The 17,699-nt window shown below is 29.3% G+C and overlaps 2 protein-coding genes across 3 annotated transcripts; both read left to right on the top strand.

The window, feature by feature from the left end:
* Positions 1–692: 692 nt before the first annotated feature.
* On the top strand, positions 693–5,386 carry LOC130671400 (zinc finger protein 593). Of its 2 annotated transcripts, XM_057475276.1 has the most exons (4): positions 693–838; positions 929–1,015; positions 1,100–1,200; positions 5,161–5,386. In XM_057475276.1, the coding sequence occupies exons 2-4, from the start codon at positions 929–931 to the stop codon at positions 5,384–5,386; spliced, it is 414 nt and encodes a 137-aa protein (XP_057331259.1). In that variant the 5' UTR covers positions 693–838. The 2 variants fall into 2 exon arrangements, with proteins under 2 accessions (XP_057331259.1, XP_057331268.1); XM_057475285.1 differs by lacking the exon at positions 693–838 and having other exon boundaries at positions 845–1,015.
* On the top strand, positions 5,386–6,763 carry LOC130671391 (uncharacterized). The gene has a single exon (XM_057475265.1). The coding sequence runs from the start codon at positions 5,386–5,388 to the stop codon at positions 6,715–6,717; it is 1,332 nt and encodes a 443-aa protein (XP_057331248.1). The 3' UTR covers positions 6,718–6,763.
* The last annotated feature ends 10,936 nt before the right edge of the window (positions 6,764–17,699 follow it).

Here is a 17,699-nt window from a genome sequence, read left to right as displayed (position 1 = left end):
TTGTAAGCGGGAAAAATTTTAATTTGAATTTTTGTTTATTAGTAAATTTACAATTTTAATAAATTGAAGTTTAATTGTGAGATTAAATTTTAAGAGAATTAAAAATTGATTATAAAATTACGCGTAGATATTTTGAATCGATTGATTATTGATTTATTAAATCGACTCATAGAAATTTGATCGAATTCATTGGCGGGATTTTTAAACAAAACTTTTTTAGATATTTATTATTATCCTATTAATTAATTTTATTTTTAATAATTTCGAGTTTCATTTCAATTATGATTTTTTTTTTTAAATAATTAGAGAAAAAATTGAATTATTTAGAAAGATAGTGCAGATATAAAAGATTTGACAGCAGAGTAATGTCAAGCGGTAAATTTCCGTTAGTTTGAGTACCCACATCACTATATTTAAAGAAACTCAAAAAATAATAAAATTTAGTAATTAAAAAAATTTGGATTTTTTTGTAAAATTAATTATAGGCTTGTGGGTACTCATTTGACTCGGAATTTTATTTTCAAAAAAGATTTAAAAAAAAAAATCGATTTATCCAACGGGGAAAAAATATATATCACAATTTCTGATAATTTCATGAAAAATTATCTATATATTGAAATTATGGCTAAAATATAAAAGATACAAGAAAAGTATACAGAGAAAATTTTCTAGGAAATTTAATTGTCTATAAAAAAAGTCTTATAAAATTTTGAGATAAACCCCATAGTTTCTGAGTAATTTCAATAATTAGTCGAGTACAATTATTAGTACGTACGCCAGTCACCAGGTGAAATAAAAATCAATACAAAAATACGAGAAATACTAAATACATTCATACGTAAGTATTGAGTATATAATACAGACGTAAAAAATTGTAAAAATAAAAAAAAATAAATTATTATTTTTTTTTTTGACTTATTAATTAAAGATGCCTTATAAAAGAAAAAAAACTGTCCAGAATAATGGAATGAAAAAAGGTTTAAAAACTAAACGTAAGAACAAGGATCTAGACCAGGTACCACGTGTTTTTATTTTCATTTAATTTTTTTTTGTTCATTAGATTTATTTATCTAAAAAAATATTTTTATTTATCATTTAGATTGATGACGATTTGCAACCAGAGAATGCCAAAAAATTATTAAATCAAGATATTGATTTTGATAAACCTGGTAGTGGACAATTTTATTGTGTCGAGTGTTCGTAAGTAACCTCAAAAATTTTACTTTTTATTTATCTGTAATTATTTTAATTTTTAAAATTTGAAAATATGGCGGTAGAAATTTTAAAAAATTCAGTGACTTATTTTTCAAATTTTTGTGAATTAAAAAAAAAAATTTCCTTAATTTACAAAAATTTTGTTGGGAATAAAAAAGAAGGTCTGGGTTTTACTGCAGTTGGAAATTCAAATCCAAATTTCAAAAATTTTTTTTTAGTTTGCCATAATATCGAGCCATTTTTTTAAAAATCGATAATTAAAAATTAAAAATTTGGAGAAAAATTAAAAGTATTCTGTCAGTTTTATTTAATGAAAATAATTTTTTAAAAGTTTTAAGTGCTGGTATGTCCAGACTTTTTTTAACGGGGGTCAAAGGTCTGAGATACAAAAAAAAATATGTGCCGTCAACTGATCCCAACAATTTTATTCCACGACAAGTGATCCCTACAAATTGATCCCACCGACATCTGATCCCATTAACATTTGATCGTCAATTGATTTATGATGGTAAAGTTCCCTGATTAAAAAAATCGATTTAAAGGGATTCAAAAAATTTTGTTTGTTTATAAAATAAAAATAAAAAAATGCATGTTTAGAGAATTCAAAATTCAGTAGATGCATTTTTTAAAAATTTTATTAATTTAATTATTTAATTTTTTTATATGTAATTAAAAAATTGTCGTATGTCTGCTACATTTACACTCATAATTAATTTTTATCAACAACTAATTTATATAATTTAACTTTTTATATTTACAACAGTGAATTTTAATTACTCATGTCAGTAACTAATTAATAATTAATTATTTTATGAATTTATTAGTGGGATCAATTGTCTGGGATCAATTATCGTGTGATTACTTGTCGGGGATCAGTTGCCTGAGATCAGTTGTCATGGAACCTTTTTTTGGTTCCATGGATATTTTTGTGATTTTTTTTTCAGAGTTCCTTCTTTATTAAAATTCTCAAAATTTGTGACATTATTAAGCATCATTCCAAGAATATTCTGCTAAATTTTCATAAAAAAATATGGAAAAATAAGCCAGTGATAGTAGGGAGAGACGAGTCACTTAAAAAAAAGTCTCCATGCCGTAGGCAGGATAACTCATGACTGCCTCACCTGAAATAAAAAAACCAAAGAGATTTCTTTAGTACACAAGTTTATCTTGGATTTGAACGAAGGATTTTTTTTTTTCAATAGCTAATTATTTATTTATTTATTTATAAAGAGACCCAACAGCCATATGGCCCATAATAGGGTCACAATAAGATACATAAGTATAAAAAAATATGATGTGGCATCGAGTATTAGCATACAAAAAAAAAAAATTATAAGACATCACTATAATTTGACTTCCAAAAAATAAAAATATAAAGAATAAAATTGGAAGATAATAAAAAAGATATTAAAGAAACAAAATTTAAATTACAATATTTGAAGACAAGCTACTAGTATAAATAGTTACCAGAACGTAAGAGGATGGACTTTTTTTTTTATTTACTTTAGTGAAGCTAAAAATCTTATTTAAGGAGCTATAAAATATGGCGAAACGTTGCGTGTTTCAATACTGTTGGTGTATTGATGTTTATTTGATGCTTATTCCTCTTATATATAATTTATTTATTTTCCTTTGTTACTTATTTTTCCTTTAGTACTTATTTTTAATTCAACAAAAGAAAGAATAGAGTAGAATAGAATTTTATTTGTACTACTTTATTGCACGCCTCGGAAGCGAAGCGGAGAGGTTGTGCTTTATAACCGACCTGTCAAGGTCACACGATTTCCACTCATTAAAGTGCATATATTTTTTTTTTCTATTACTCTTACACATTATGAAAAGCACATCAATATAAAGCTGAAACACTAATGAATAATCCTGATACTTTTTTTAATTTATCCAATATGTATTAATATAAAAAAAAGTTCATTAAAAAAAATTTATCGTGGACGTCCATTAGTCTGTGGTTCAAAAAAACGGCGTGGTACGGATATCTCGAGAACGACTTGAAGAAACTACTTAATTTTTTTTTCACAATTTTCAGAATTAAGCAAAGAAGGTTCCTTTCGAAAATCACTACTGTAGGCCTTCTCGTTTTTTAAAAAATAAATCATTACGGTTAAAACCGACAATCTTACATGTAAACAAACACACACTGCCGCCATTTTTCATTAGGAATGTTCTCCTTATTTATTTTTTTTTTTACATTTATTACCGTATATTTACCATGGAAATTTCTATGGGAAAAGAGCGGGATTTTCAATTTTATTCGAAATTTAACTTTTAAAAAAAACATAACATGAGCGTTCGAGGCGTGCACTTTTGGATTTTCCAATTTTTTTGTTTTACAAAACTATTTCTTTACACATGTACATAGCAACATTTTAGTAATAATATACACTTATATTTATTATTTTTCTTTCTCATTTTGAGTTGACTCCTTCCTGCTACTACCCCTTGGTTCTGTTGCATTCTCCTATTTTACTTGGTCTATCTCACTCTTTACAACTTATATAACAAATATAATTTTTATACAAACAAAACTACTTGGCTTGCAATTTTTGTTATACATCTTTTTCTCCTTGAACATTCTTTCCACCTCCCTTATAAATACGCATGTCTTTTTTTACCTCAGGAAAAATCATAGTTTTTTTATTGCGCCTTTAGCAAAAATTAAAAAATGAATATTTTATTTATTCCGAGGTTCAAATCTAAGATCAGGGTGGCCACGATCCGGGAATATCGGGAATTATCAGGGAATTTAATGCAACCGGGAAATATCATGGAAATGTCAGGGAATTTCGAAAAGTAGAGAATTAAATTGTAACAGTTGAAAATTTAAAAAAATTTTAATTATACACTAGTTAGAAAAATTAAGGGATGTCAAAAAAATTACAAATTTTAAAGTGATATTCAGCAGATTGTAACTCGAAGGAAAATGGTCATACGACAAAAACAAAAAAGGCAAATTGTAGCTTCAAGTGTCTAGTTTTCTGATCTGGTCTTTAAATTTTTTTATTATGTGCGGTTCTGGAGTAATCCTAAGAAAACTATCGGAAAATAAATTTACCAAATTTTTGATCGTCTTAAAAACGGTCTTCGAGCTTCAATAAATTTTTTTCGATAATTATAATTGATTTTTGATTGCTCCGGAATCGTGCATAATAAAAAAATTTAAAGACCCACGTCAGAAAACTAGACACTTGAAGCTACAGTTTGACTTTTTGTTTTTATTGTACGACCATTTTCCTTCGAGTTACAAACTGTTTAAAATTAATAAAAAATTTGAAATTTTTTTAATATCCCTTAATTTTTGTAACCAGTGTATTTTTAATTTATTTAAATCATAAACTTTCTTATTAAATATTTTAACTTATACATTTCTAACATCGAATAATCAAAAGCAGGCAACATTAATTTATTTTATTGCCATTTTTTCTGGTTTCTCGTATGATTTAATTATAAAATTTAATTATTAAAAATGAAAATATAATAAAAACTTTGAATATCTAAATGATACGAATAAAATTTCTAAATCAGGGAAAAATGTGAAAAACTTTACTGGAAAACCGGGAAATATCAGGGAATTTTGAAATCATTTCTTTGTGACCACCCTGAAGATAAACTTATGTACTGAAAAAATCTTTTTGGTTTTTTTATTTCAGATGAGGCAGTCATGAGTTATCCTGCCTACGGCATGGAGACTTTTTTTTCAGTGACTCGTCTCTCCCCACTACCACTGGCTTATTTTTCAATATTTTTTTATGAAAATTTCACAGAATATTCTTCGACTGATGCTTAATAATGTCACAAATTTTGAGAATTTTAAAAACGAACGTACTCTGAAAAAAAAATCACAAATATCCTCTTTTTTTGTATCTCAGATTCGTTCCCCTCTTAAGGGTCCGTTGTTTTGATTAAAAATGAATTAAAAAATAATTACAGGAGGCATTTTATTGACGAAGAGGCTCGGAACAAGCATCGGCGAACAAAAGTCCACAAGCGGAGACTAAAAGCCCTGGAGATATCGCCGTACACTATCGAGGAGTCGGAACGCGCAGCAGGACACGGCAGCTGGGTGACTCCTGCGAAAAGAAAAATAGAAACGCTGACGAGAGAAACACTAGAGCAAGATCTTGAGCCCAAGAGAATGAAAATCGGCTCAGCATAATGGCTCTAGGTAAAATTCGTCTCCTCAAAAAACACTTAACCCGCAACGCATCCTCACTATTCATCCCCGGGAGCAAAGCCACTGACTCTTACTCCTTTCTATCCCCGATTCTGGACTTCGACGAGCGATTTACCGACTGCGATAAACTTTCTTACCAACTGAGATGCCGTAAGATGCCCGTGGACATCCATGCCATCAGAGATTCCTGGGAATTCTACAAAAGCATTGACCAGCAGCGCCAGCTGATCGAGTCCCAGCGCGAGGAGCTGACCTCCAAGATAAAGAAACTAAAGAAAGACCCCAATAATTCAATAGAAGATTTAAAAACCCAGGGCGCTATCTTACGACACGACCTGCGGGTCGTCAAAGAAGTACTTTGGCAATTAGAAGAAACTGTAATTATCCGGGCGCTAAATTTGCCCAATGATCTAGATGACAAGACGCCGCTTGAACCCGTGGTCCTGCGCAGCCATGGCCGGAAACCAACCGGAACTTCCTCCTGCCACACAGAGATCGGCTCCAAGCGCCATCTTGTCGAGTACATCAACCCCCTCCACTATTACCTCGCCGACGACGCAGCTCTATTGGAATTAGCAGCCACCAAATGGGTGTCCACTTGTTTCTCAGACTTCATTCGTGTCTCCGGTTCAGATTTCGCTCGGGATTTCGTCATCGAAGCTTCTGGACGGGACCACACTGATCCCCAGGCTTCTTTTATACTGACCGACCACAGCGACCATGAAGCAAAACTCGGTAAGCTCCACCTGGTAGGAGGGTCAAGTCTCGCTGCGTTCCTCAGCATGCATACGAAGCAACTGATAAATCCCAAGAGTTTGCCTCTACGCTACTACGCCGTAGGCAGACAGTACACACCGACGGTCGGTAAAACAGACCCAGGATTGTTCAATGTCTGCCAGTCGACTACCGTAGACTGTTTTACGCTCACCAAGAGCATGGACTCGGAGTTCAATGAGGAATTCAGTCGACTAGTCGATGTGATAACCGGCGTCTACGACAACCTGGACCGCCATTACCGAGTGGTGCTTCGCGCCGCTCATGAGCTAAAGCCCTGGGAGTGTCTCAGAATTTCCTTCGAGCTCTGGTCTAGGCACAGCCAGAAGTATATCGAAGTCGGTAACTTATCGACCCATGGTAACTATTTTAGCAAGAGGCTCCTGATTGCTTTTCAAACTTCTACGGGTAGAAGTTACCCTGCAGTCATCACCGGGACTGTGATTTCCGTGCCGCGTTTGCTGGGATGTTTGATTGAGGATCGTGATGACTTTGTACCGGAAATTATTAAGCAGCATATAAGTGATTTATGTAATTAATATATATAAATATATATAGACATGTCAATAAATAAATAAATAAATATGTTTGTATATTTAACACAGGATTTATTTCATTGAAACTATGTATAGACTAAAATATTTTGGATGATAATCCAAGTTTGAATTCTGTGTTGTTAATATTTCTGGTAGAGTTTGTGGTTATTAGTTTACTTTGTACATATTTCCGGGTCAATACTAATACCTGCATCAACATCATTAATATCTGGTTGTATACCAACAATTATTTTCTCTTCTCTTATTATTACGATCTGATGCACTTGTGTAATTACTTCGTTTTACAAGACTTTAATTGCATTCCTGTAATAACTTCATTTTCTTAGACATTAATTGCATTTATTTTCGGTCTTCTGCACTCAGTAGTTTATCTGCTTGCCTGACTACTTATAATTTTTTTTTAATTATTAATTTTAAAAAAAAATCCGGGCGTCGGTTGGCCGGAGCTTCATAACTTCTCGCTGTTTTTGAGCTTAAGGAGCTTAAAATCATTACTGTGAATATATTTTCGAGCTCGAAAATGCTATTATATGCAATTATTTTTTTTATGAGCTTCTTAAGCTCTAATTAGTTACGTCTTATGCTAAAGTTTGAAAAGTTAAGAATCGGAAATCATTAATGAAGATGCGGTTTTTTAATTTTAATTCCCGATTATGTTCAATGAAATAAATGTATTGAGGCAGGAATCAATAAGAGTGATCGAAATCAAGATTTGAATGAGTTTTGACTTAGGTCAGAGCAACCCTGATTAAACGACTTAATTCGATCGAATTAAACAGAATTAAATTTTTAATTCTATTTAATTCAGATAAATTCTGTTAATTCGGTAGCTAACAAAAATGAATATTGTTTAATTTGGCAGGAAAACCAGAATTTGTCCGAATTTAAATAATTCTATTCATTTTAATTCTGATTAATTCGAAAATAATTCTCCAATTTCTGGTTCTGAATCCGAATTGAACTGAATTAAAACGAATTTGAAATTTTTAAATCGGTTATATTCTGTTTAATTCAAATTCAAATTTTCAATTCAGTTGAATTCTGTATAACGGAATTCGACAGAATATAATAGAATTAAAATTTTAATTCTATTTAATTCGGATAAATTCTGTTAATTCGGTACTTAACTTAAAAATGAATTCTGTCGAATTCGGCAGGAAAACCAGAATTTGTCCGAATTAAAACGAATTTAAATAATTCTATTCGGTTTAATTCTGATTAATTAGAAAATAATTCTCCAATTTCTGGTTCTGAATCCGAATTGAACTGAATTAAAACGAATTTGAAATTTTTAAATCGGTTTTATTCTGTTTAATTCAAATTCAAATTTTCAATTCAGTTGAATTCTGTATAACGGAATTCGACAGAATATAATAGAATTAAATTTTTAATTCTATTTAATTCGGATAAATTCTGTTAATTCGGTACTTAACTGAAAAATTAATTCTGTCTAATTCGGCAGGAAAAACAGAATTTGTCCGAATTAAAACGAATTTAAATAATTCTATTCGGTTAAATTCTGATTAATTAGAAAATAATTCTCCAATTTCTGGTTCTGAATCCGAATTGAACTGAATTAAAACGAATTTGAAATTTTTAAATCGGTTATATTCTGTTTAATTCAAATTCAAATTTTCAATTCAGTTGAATTCTGTATAACGGAATTCGACAGAATATAATAGAATTAAATTTTTAATTCTATTTAATTCGGATAAATTCTGTTAATTCGGTACTTAACTTAAAAATGAATTCTGTCTAATTCGGCAGGAAAACCAGAATTTGTCCGAATTAAAACGAATTTAAATAATTCTATTCGGTTTAATTCGAAAATAATTCTCCAATTTCCGGTTCTGAATCCGAATTAAACTGAATTAAAACGAATTTGAAATTTTTAAATCGGTTCTATTCTGTTTAATTCAAATTCAAATTTTCAATTCAGTTGAATTCTGTTTTGAAGAATTCGACAGAATTAAAATTTTTAATTCGGTCGAATTCAGTTGTTTAATCAGGGAATAATATATGAAATATCCGAGAAAAAGTATAACTACTGAGTACGTTAATTGGTAAAGCGGTACGAGCTTCGACTGGCACGCAGAGAGACCCGGGTTCGAATCCCAGCGAAAGCTGGTATTAAATTTTCATCAACAAAAAGAGTAAATTTGTTGAATATAATTATAATTACGAAGGAAATTTAAGAATTTAATAAAAAATTTATTGTCCCTTCATATTATTAAGGGCGGAAGTTATTAATTTTAAAAGCTGGAATTTTTTATATGAGAAGTATATTCTTTTTAAAATCTTTTTTTTTTATTTTCAATTTATTAAAAGTGTAGTGCATCTCTACAGAGAATTTTCTACATTATAAAACTTCATTAAGTTTTTCCCTACACGAATCAACTCTACAGAAAATTATTTTCACATCGTTCCATCTCTACATGAGAATATCTCTCATGTTAAAAATCTCTACAGCGATCATTTTCACATAGCGCTAAGTTCAAACAGTAGAATTTTTGTTTTGAGATTTTATTAATAAATTAGGTTAATTATATAGAAAAATTAATGAATGAAAGTGAAATTAAATTATATTCAAATATTACAAAAGTGAAGATTCACCCCCACACAAATTTACAAAATCTAGCGGTTGCTGCTTTTAAACTGGTGGTCATGTGTTAACTTTCTGTATCAATTATTATTATTATTATTATTATTACACTGAGAAAAGAATTTATCAAATATTAATAAAATTTATCAATATTTGATAAACAGCTTACTTAGATTGTTCCCAAGTCGGTCATTATCAAATATTAATACAGTTTAATAAATATTAGTAAACGTGTTTATTAAATATTAATAAACAGTTTATCAATTATTGATCGGCGGTTTATTAAATATTAATAAACTTCTATTAAATATTGATCAGCGACCTATTAAATGTTAATATCAATTTATTAATATTTAGTCGATGGAAAGATCGATATTCGATATGTGTAGGATATTATTGCACGCCTCGGAAGCGAAGCGGAGAGGTTGTGCTTTATAACCAACCTGTCAAGGTCACACGATTTCCACTCATTAAAGTGCATATATTTTTTTTCTATTACTCTTACACATTATGAAAAGCACATCAATATAAAGCTGAAACACTAATAAATAATCCTGATACTTTTTTTAATTTGTCTAATATGTATTAATATAAAAAAAAGTTCATTAAAAAAAATTTATCGTGGACGTCCATTAGTCTGTGGTTCAAAAAAACGGCGTGGTACGGATATCTCGAGAACGACTTGACGAAACTACTTAATTTTTTTTTCAAAATTTTCAGAAATAAGCAAAGAAGGTTCCTTTCGAAAATCACTACTGTAGGCCTTCTCGTTTTTTTAAAAATAAATCATTACGGTTAAAACCGGCAATCTTACATGTAAACAAACACACACTGCCGCCATTTTTCATTAGGAATGTTCTCCTTATTTATTTTTTTTTTACTTTTATTACCGTATATTTACCATGGAAATTTTTATGGGAAAAGAGCGGGATATTCAATTTTATTCGAAATTTAACTTTAAAAAAAAAAAACATAACATGAGCGTTCGAGGCGTGCACTTTTGAATTTTCCAAATTTTTTAATAAATACAGTCGAATATTCGATAAATCAATTTATTAAATATCAGTAAATTTTTCTCTCAGTGTATTCAACGGAATTCTCTTTAAATATGACAACAAGCTAGGAAACTTGTCGCACCACCATCATCATATTGAGGATTCACCGTCAACTTTTTTAACATCTTTTCATCGGTCTAAAGTAGAATTTACTTGCATCAACTTTACTGATGAGCCCAGCAAATATATTCGGGGCGAAACCGTATTTATAATATTAACATCTTTGATAATTAGAGTCCTTTCAATTAAAGTGGGGTATTACAGTGCGCATTGAGCATTATTAATCCACATGTAATTACTCATACGCAGATTAGATTCTCAATAAATATATGTCAATTAAGCAGATCAGTAAAGCCGTATTCCTTTCAAACAAAAGAATTAAAAAGTCTGGTCGTAAATTAGATTCACCAAATAAAATTATTATTATTATTGTTTCTTTATTTCCAACGTATAGATTACACTCAAGGACCTTATTTAAAAAATCTATAATGATTAATTATCAAGATTATTCTTCAAACTTAAATTTTATTCTAATACTTAAAACTACAAAAAATAACAATAAAAAAAAAATGGTTTTTCATTTTATTTAATCATTTATATTGAGTAATTAAATCTCACTCTAATGAAAAGTAAGCGGGTATAGGGTTTTTACCTTAACTCCAATTAATATTATTGCTAATTATCTTTTGATTTCATTGAAAAAAAATATAAAGAAAAAGGGAAACAAATAGCTGCTTATTAATAAATAAGACGAGCTAATAAAGTTTTGTCGGCGTTAAGTATTAAATGACCTTGAGGGTAAAAGTTCGTCGACATCAATTCAATTATCAAGTCGCTGAGTGAACCGAATAACGCCGATGATAATAAAAAACTCATATCAGAGTATAAGGACTTGTGTCCTTTATTACGTTTTACTTTATACTGACTTGTATTTTTTTTTTTTTTTTTTTTTATCATCACTTGCACAATTTACTTTTACTCATCAACAATAGGGATTTAAAAAATGATATATTATTATATATGATTATATGCAATTCATATTTAATTATATATAAATCATATGATCCTACTCTCTCAACATGAATTAGTGGAAATTTCATTAATTACGTTAGTGAAGGAGTATTCACTTCATAATCAGTGTATTTAAATAACAAATTAGTGAATTTTCACTAATAAATTTAGTACTATAATTTTCACTAGCAAATTAGTGATTTTCACTACTGAACTAGCGATATTTTCATAATTTCTACAAGTGAAACTGTTATTCACTTCTTAATTTATGAATTTCACAATTTCACTAGTAACTTTAACTAGCAAATAATTAAATATTTTACTAGATATAAATATAATTAATAATTATGTCGCTATTTTTAAAAATTTTAATAAAAAATTTTCAAAATAAAAAAAAAAATTTGGAAAATCCAAAAGTGCACGCCTCGAACGCTCATGTTATGTTTTTTTTTAAAAGTTAAATTTCGAATAAAATTGAATATCCCGCTCTTTTCCCATAGGAATTTCCATGGTAAATATACGGTAATAAAAGTAAAAAAAAAAAATAAATAAAGAGAACATTCCTAATGAAAAATGGCGGCAGTGTGTGTTTGTTTACATGTAAGATTGCCGGTTTTAACCGTAATGATTTATTTTTAAAAAAACGAGAAGGCCTACAGTAGTGATTTTCGAAAGGAACCTTCTTTGCTTATTTCTGAAAATTTTGAAAAAAAAATTAAGTAGTTCCGTCAAGTCGTTCTCGAGATATCCGTACCACGCCGTTTTTTTGAACCACAGACTAATGGACGTCCACGATAAATTTTTTTTAATGAACTTTTTGTTATATTAATACATATTAGACAAATTAAAAAAAGTATCAGGATTATTCATTAGTGTTTCAGCTTTATATTGATGTGTTTTTCATAACGTGTAAGAGTAATAGAAAAAAAATATATGCACTTCAATGAGTGGAAATCGTGTGACCTTGACAGGTCGGTTATAAAGCACAACCTCTCCGCTTCGCTTCCGAGGCGTGCAAAAGAGAAGTACAGAACTATAATATATTTATATGAAGAGTACGTCAATCATAACATCACGGATTTTTTATTTCTTCATCAGTTATTGTTTAGTATCATAACGAATATACTATTTACACTCACGCGAGCACATGCGTAGGTCAGCGCAGTGGATAGCGTCAAAGACTTTGAATCGAAAGGATGCGGGTTCGAGCCCAGCAGTCACCGGGATTTTTTCATCAATCAAAATCATGTATACTTCCTCTAAGTAATGATTCTAATACATTAATCACATTTCGGATCTAATTACAAGTGTCTTATATTTTTTTTCGCAATATAATATTTTTTTTCACCAATGAAATTAGTGGATTTCCACATTCACTTTTCAATTTAGTGAATTCTCATATTCACTTATCAAATCAGTGAATTCTAATAGTCACATATTCATTTAGTTAATATTCACTAAATTTGCGTGGTACGATTGTAGCATTGACAATTAGTGAATATTCACTTAAAATTAGTGAGAAATCCGTAATTTTGCGTGGTACGATTGTAGCATTGACAATTAGTGAATATTCACTTAAAATTAGTGAAAAATCCCTAAATTTGCGTGGTACGATTGTAGCATTGACAATTAGTGAATATTCACTTAAAATTAGTGAGAAATCCGTAATTTTGCGTGGTACGATTGTAGCATTGACAATTAGTGAATATTCACTTAAAATTAGTGAAAAATCACTAATTCTGCGTGGTACGATTGTAGCATTGACAATTAGTGAATATTCACTTAAAATTAGTGAAAAATCACTAATTCTGCTTGGTACGATTGTAGCATTGACAATTAGTGAATATTCACTTAAAATTAGTGAAAAATCACTAATTCTGCGTGGTACGATTGTAGCATTGACAATTAGTGAATATTCACTTAAAATTAGTGAAAAATCCCTAATTTTGCGTGGTACGATTGTAGCATTGACAATTAGTGAATATTCACTCAAAATTAGTGAAAAATCACTAATTCTGCGTGGTACGATTGTAGCATTGACAATTAGTGAATATTCACTTAAAATTAGTGAAAAATCACTAATTCTGCTTGGTACGATTGTAGCATTGACAATTAGTGAATATTCACTTAAAATTAGTGAAAAATCCCTAAATTTGCGTGGTACGATTGTAGCATTGACAATTAGTGAATATTCACTTAAAATTAGTGAGAAATCCGTAATTTTGCGTGGTACGATTGTAGCATTGACAATTAGTTAATATTCACTTAAAATTAGTGAAAAATCACTAATTTTGCGTGGTACGATTGTAGCATTGACAATTAGTGAATATTCACTTAAAATTAGTGAAAAATCACTAATTCTGCGTGGTACGATTGTAGCATTGACAATTAGTGAATATTCACTTAAAATTAGTGAAAAATCCCTAAATTTGCGTGGTACGATTGTAGCATTGACAATTAGTGAATATTCACTTAAAATTAGTGAAAAATCACTAATTCTGCGTGGTACGATTGTAGCATTGACAATTAGTGAATATTCACTTAAAATTAGTGAAAAATCACTAATTCTGCTTGGTACGATTGTAGCATTGACAATTAGTGAATATTCACTTAAAATTAGTGAAAAATCCCTAATTTTGCGTGGTACGATTGTAGCATTGACAATTAGTGAATATTCACTTAAAATTAGTGAAAAATCACTAATTCTGCGTGGTACGATTGTAGCATTGACAATTAGTGAATATTCACTTAAAATTAGTGAAAAATCCCTAATTTTGCGTGGTACGATTGTAGCATTGACAATTAGTGAATATTCACTTAAAATTAGTGAAAAATCACTAATTCTGCGTGGTACGATTGTAGCATTGACAATTAGTGAATATTCACTTAAAATTAGTGAAAAATCACTAATTCTGCGTGGTACGATTGTAGCATTGACGATTAGTGAATATTCGCTTAAAATTAGTGAAAAATCACTAATTTTGCGTGGTACGATTGTAGCATTGACAATTAGTGAATATTCACTTAAAATTAGTGAAAAATCACTAATTCTGCGTGGTACGATTGTAGCATTGACAATTAGTGAATATTCACTTAAAATTAGTGAAAAATCACTAATTCATATTTAGAGAGTATATAATTTTTTTTACTCGATTAAATTTTCTCGACAAAAATCCGCGAGATTGTATGGGAATCCATAGAAATTCGTGTGGGAAAGTATGAGTTCATATATTTTTTTAATTTATAAAAAAATGACCCCAGGATATAAAATTTGAAGAAAAAACTTTTCAACAAAACGCAAAAAAAAAAAATATGAATGGAAGTTATGGAAAAATTTTAGAAAATAAAATACGAATTATGGGTGACAGTTAAACTAGGGATCGAAGACAAATAAATTAAAATACTCATGCGTGTAATATTAGTTCCGTAATGTTCTTTGATATTAAGGCGGGGTTCAATGGAATAATACAAATCTAATAATAATAATAATTTTTTTTACGTATATTAGATTACTCGAGTTACGTTTTTTTTATATAAATAGAGGCCAAAAAAATTAGTAGCTTTATTTAACAGACAATTAATCGTAGCTTTAATTAAACCGCCATTTTATTTTATTGATTCATTGGTGCGACAAATTGATTCGGTATTTTATCGATAGAAAATTATTAATTTCGTGTAAAGTAATAAAGTTCATTGATCTTTATGGGGGTGAGTAATGAAAATGAGTGTCTAAATATTTTTTCATCATCATTCAATTGTGAGATAAGTCCATGGACTGAGGGTTGAAAGAATGTTCTGTAACGGATACTTTAGTACAGGGAGAAGAAAATAAGGAAAGGGCGCGCGAAAGGATCGCTAACAAAGAATGGAATTTGTGCATTTTAATATGCAGTGAATTTTATTTTTGACTTACATTCGATGAAATTTAACAAAATTTCTAATTGCTATGGAAAAAAAATTTTTCCGAGGCAAAACGGACACTAAAAATTGTTCGATAAATAAAAAAAAAATTTACTGAACTTTTCAGGTGGTCCATTTTGCCCACTCGCCCCTACATTAATCCTCTTCGAAACGAGAATTTCAACGACTTTTGATATTACGATCAATACTTTTTTTTTTTTTTTTTTTAACTGTTTACTTACGCGAGCGCGCTACGAAATTATTTTTTTGTTTACAAAAAATAAATGCACAGAAAAAAAATAGTTTCTTGGTCCGAGAAATATTTTTGAATATGAATTTTTAAAAAAAATTTTCTTAGGACTAAATAAATTTCTCGAAGTCAAATTTATAGTAAATTTTGAGATCTTTTTACTTTTCCGGCGAAACTATCAGACTTATCAGAAAATGTCATAGGACCTTTTTTGTAGACAATTTTATTCCCTACAAATTATCTCTGATAAGTTTTTTCAAAATTCCGCATTGTTTTCTAGTTATTATTATTTTAATATCAAGTTTTTAAAATTGATCAGAACACTTCTTTTTTTTTGAGAGAGATTGACATTAAAATGTAAATAACTAGAAAACAATGCGGAATTTTGAAAAAACTTATTAAAGATAATTTGAAGAGAATAAAATTGTCTACAAAAAAGTCCCTATGATATTTTGTCATAAGTCTGATAGTTTCGCTGTAAAAGTAAAAAGATCTAAAAAATTACTGTAAATTTGACTTCAAGCTCCAATAACTTTTAAGCAGATGAATTTATCAAAAAAAGATAAGAGACTTTTTTTGTAGAGCGTTTAATTTCCCACTGATTTAAACCCTGAGCTTATCTACACAATGAGCCATTGTCGGGGTTTAAAATTCAAAAGTTAAATTTTTTTTTCCGTTATTTAAATGGGGAATAAAAAATAGCGATGAGCGACCTCTAAATATTAATATTAAGAGCTTATCTTATGTCAGCTCCCTGCAGCTATTTGATAGGTTTCGAGAAAAAATAAATAGTCAATTTTTTTTATCAGTCTAATATATGTACATTAGGGTGTATAAAAAAAAATGATTTTTTTTTCAAGGTCTCATAGTCTCAAAAGTTTCTTTGGGACCTAAAAAAACAGCTCGATATCTCGAAAATTGAGCTGGCGATTTACAAGTTCATTTTCCCATATAAAATACATGTAACAAATTTTTTTTTTTAGTTTGGGGGCTTGTAACTTTTTTATATTGTAGTTACGAGCATGACTATTCAAGACTTTTTTGTAGAGAATTTAATTTCCTATGAGGGTATGAAATTCAAAATTTGAAAAAAAATTTTTTACATGTATTTTATATGGGAAAATGAACTTGTAAACCGCCAGCTCAATTTTCGAGATATCGAGTTGATTTTTTTTTAGGGCCTAAAGAAACTTTTCCGACTATGAGACCTAGAAAAAAAATAATTTTTTTTTTATACACCCTATTATACATATATAGAGTTGATGTTGATTGAATGTATCCAGGAATTCAAATATTTAGTAAATAAATATAACATGAATAATTTGTTATCTATATATGTATTAGGGTGCTTCATTTCAGAGCAACATTTTTTTTTTAAGTGCTTGTGGAAAAAATAGTTCAACACAAAAAAAAAAAATTTTCGCGGAAGAAAAAAAATTCTATGTCGATTATAGACCTAGCTCATCGAAAAATTCGATTTTCCCGTTTAAATAACACGGGAAAATTTTTTTTTTAGCTTTAAGTATTGTTAACTCATTAAACAAATCAATAGATCGAATAAACTAATACATATTTTCGTAGGGAATTAAACGCTGTACAAAAAAGTATCTTGTAATTTTTCGATAAATCCATCTGTTCAAAAGTTATTGCAGCTCGAAGTAAAGTTGGAGATCTTTTCACTTTTCCAGCGAAACTATCAGACTTATCACAAAATGTTATGAGATCTTTTTTGTTAAAAATTTTATTCTCTACAAATTACTATCAGTAAAATTTTTTCAAATTCCGCATTATTTTCTATTTATTTTCATTTTAATTCAAGCTCTTAAAAAAGTGGTTCTGGTCGATTTCAAGAGCTCGACATTAAAATGGAAATAACTAGAAAACAATGCGGAATTTGAAAAAACTTCACTGATAATAATTTGTAGAAAATAAAATTGTCAACAAAAAAGACCCTATAACATTTTGTGATAAGTCTAATAGTTTCGCTGGAAAAGTAAAAAGATCTCTAACTTTACTTCGAGCTCCAATAACTTTTGAACACATGGATTTATCGAAAAATTATAAGAGACCTTTTTTGTAAAGCGTTCAATTTTCTACAAAAATATGTATTAGTCTATTGATTTGTTTAATGAGTTAACAATACTTG

The sequence above is a fragment of the Microplitis mediator genome, chromosome 1 (genome assembly GCF_029852145.1).
Source record: "Microplitis mediator isolate UGA2020A chromosome 1, iyMicMedi2.1, whole genome shotgun sequence".
NCBI classification, from domain to species: Eukaryota; Metazoa; Arthropoda; class Insecta; order Hymenoptera; family Braconidae; genus Microplitis; species Microplitis mediator.
The sequence above is the reverse complement of the archived record's forward strand: the minus strand, read 5'-3'. Positions and strand labels throughout refer to the sequence as shown.

Bases quoted from the DNA above. Each gene is read 5' to 3' on its own strand.
- LOC130671400 (XM_057475276.1), top strand. From the start codon at position 929: ATGCCTTATAAAAGAAAAAAAACTGTCCAGAATAATGGAATGAAAAAA. The intron at 1,016-1,099 runs GTACCACGTGTT...TTTATCATTTAG, and splicing joins AGAACAAGGATCTAGACCAG to ATTGATGACGATTTGCAACC. The intron at 1,201-5,160 runs GTAAGTAACCTC...AAATAATTACAG, and splicing joins TTTTATTGTGTCGAGTGTTC to GAGGCATTTTATTGACGAAG.
- LOC130671391 (XM_057475265.1), top strand. From the start codon at position 5,386: ATGGCTCTAGGTAAAATTCGTCTCCTCAAAAAACACTTAACCCGCAAC.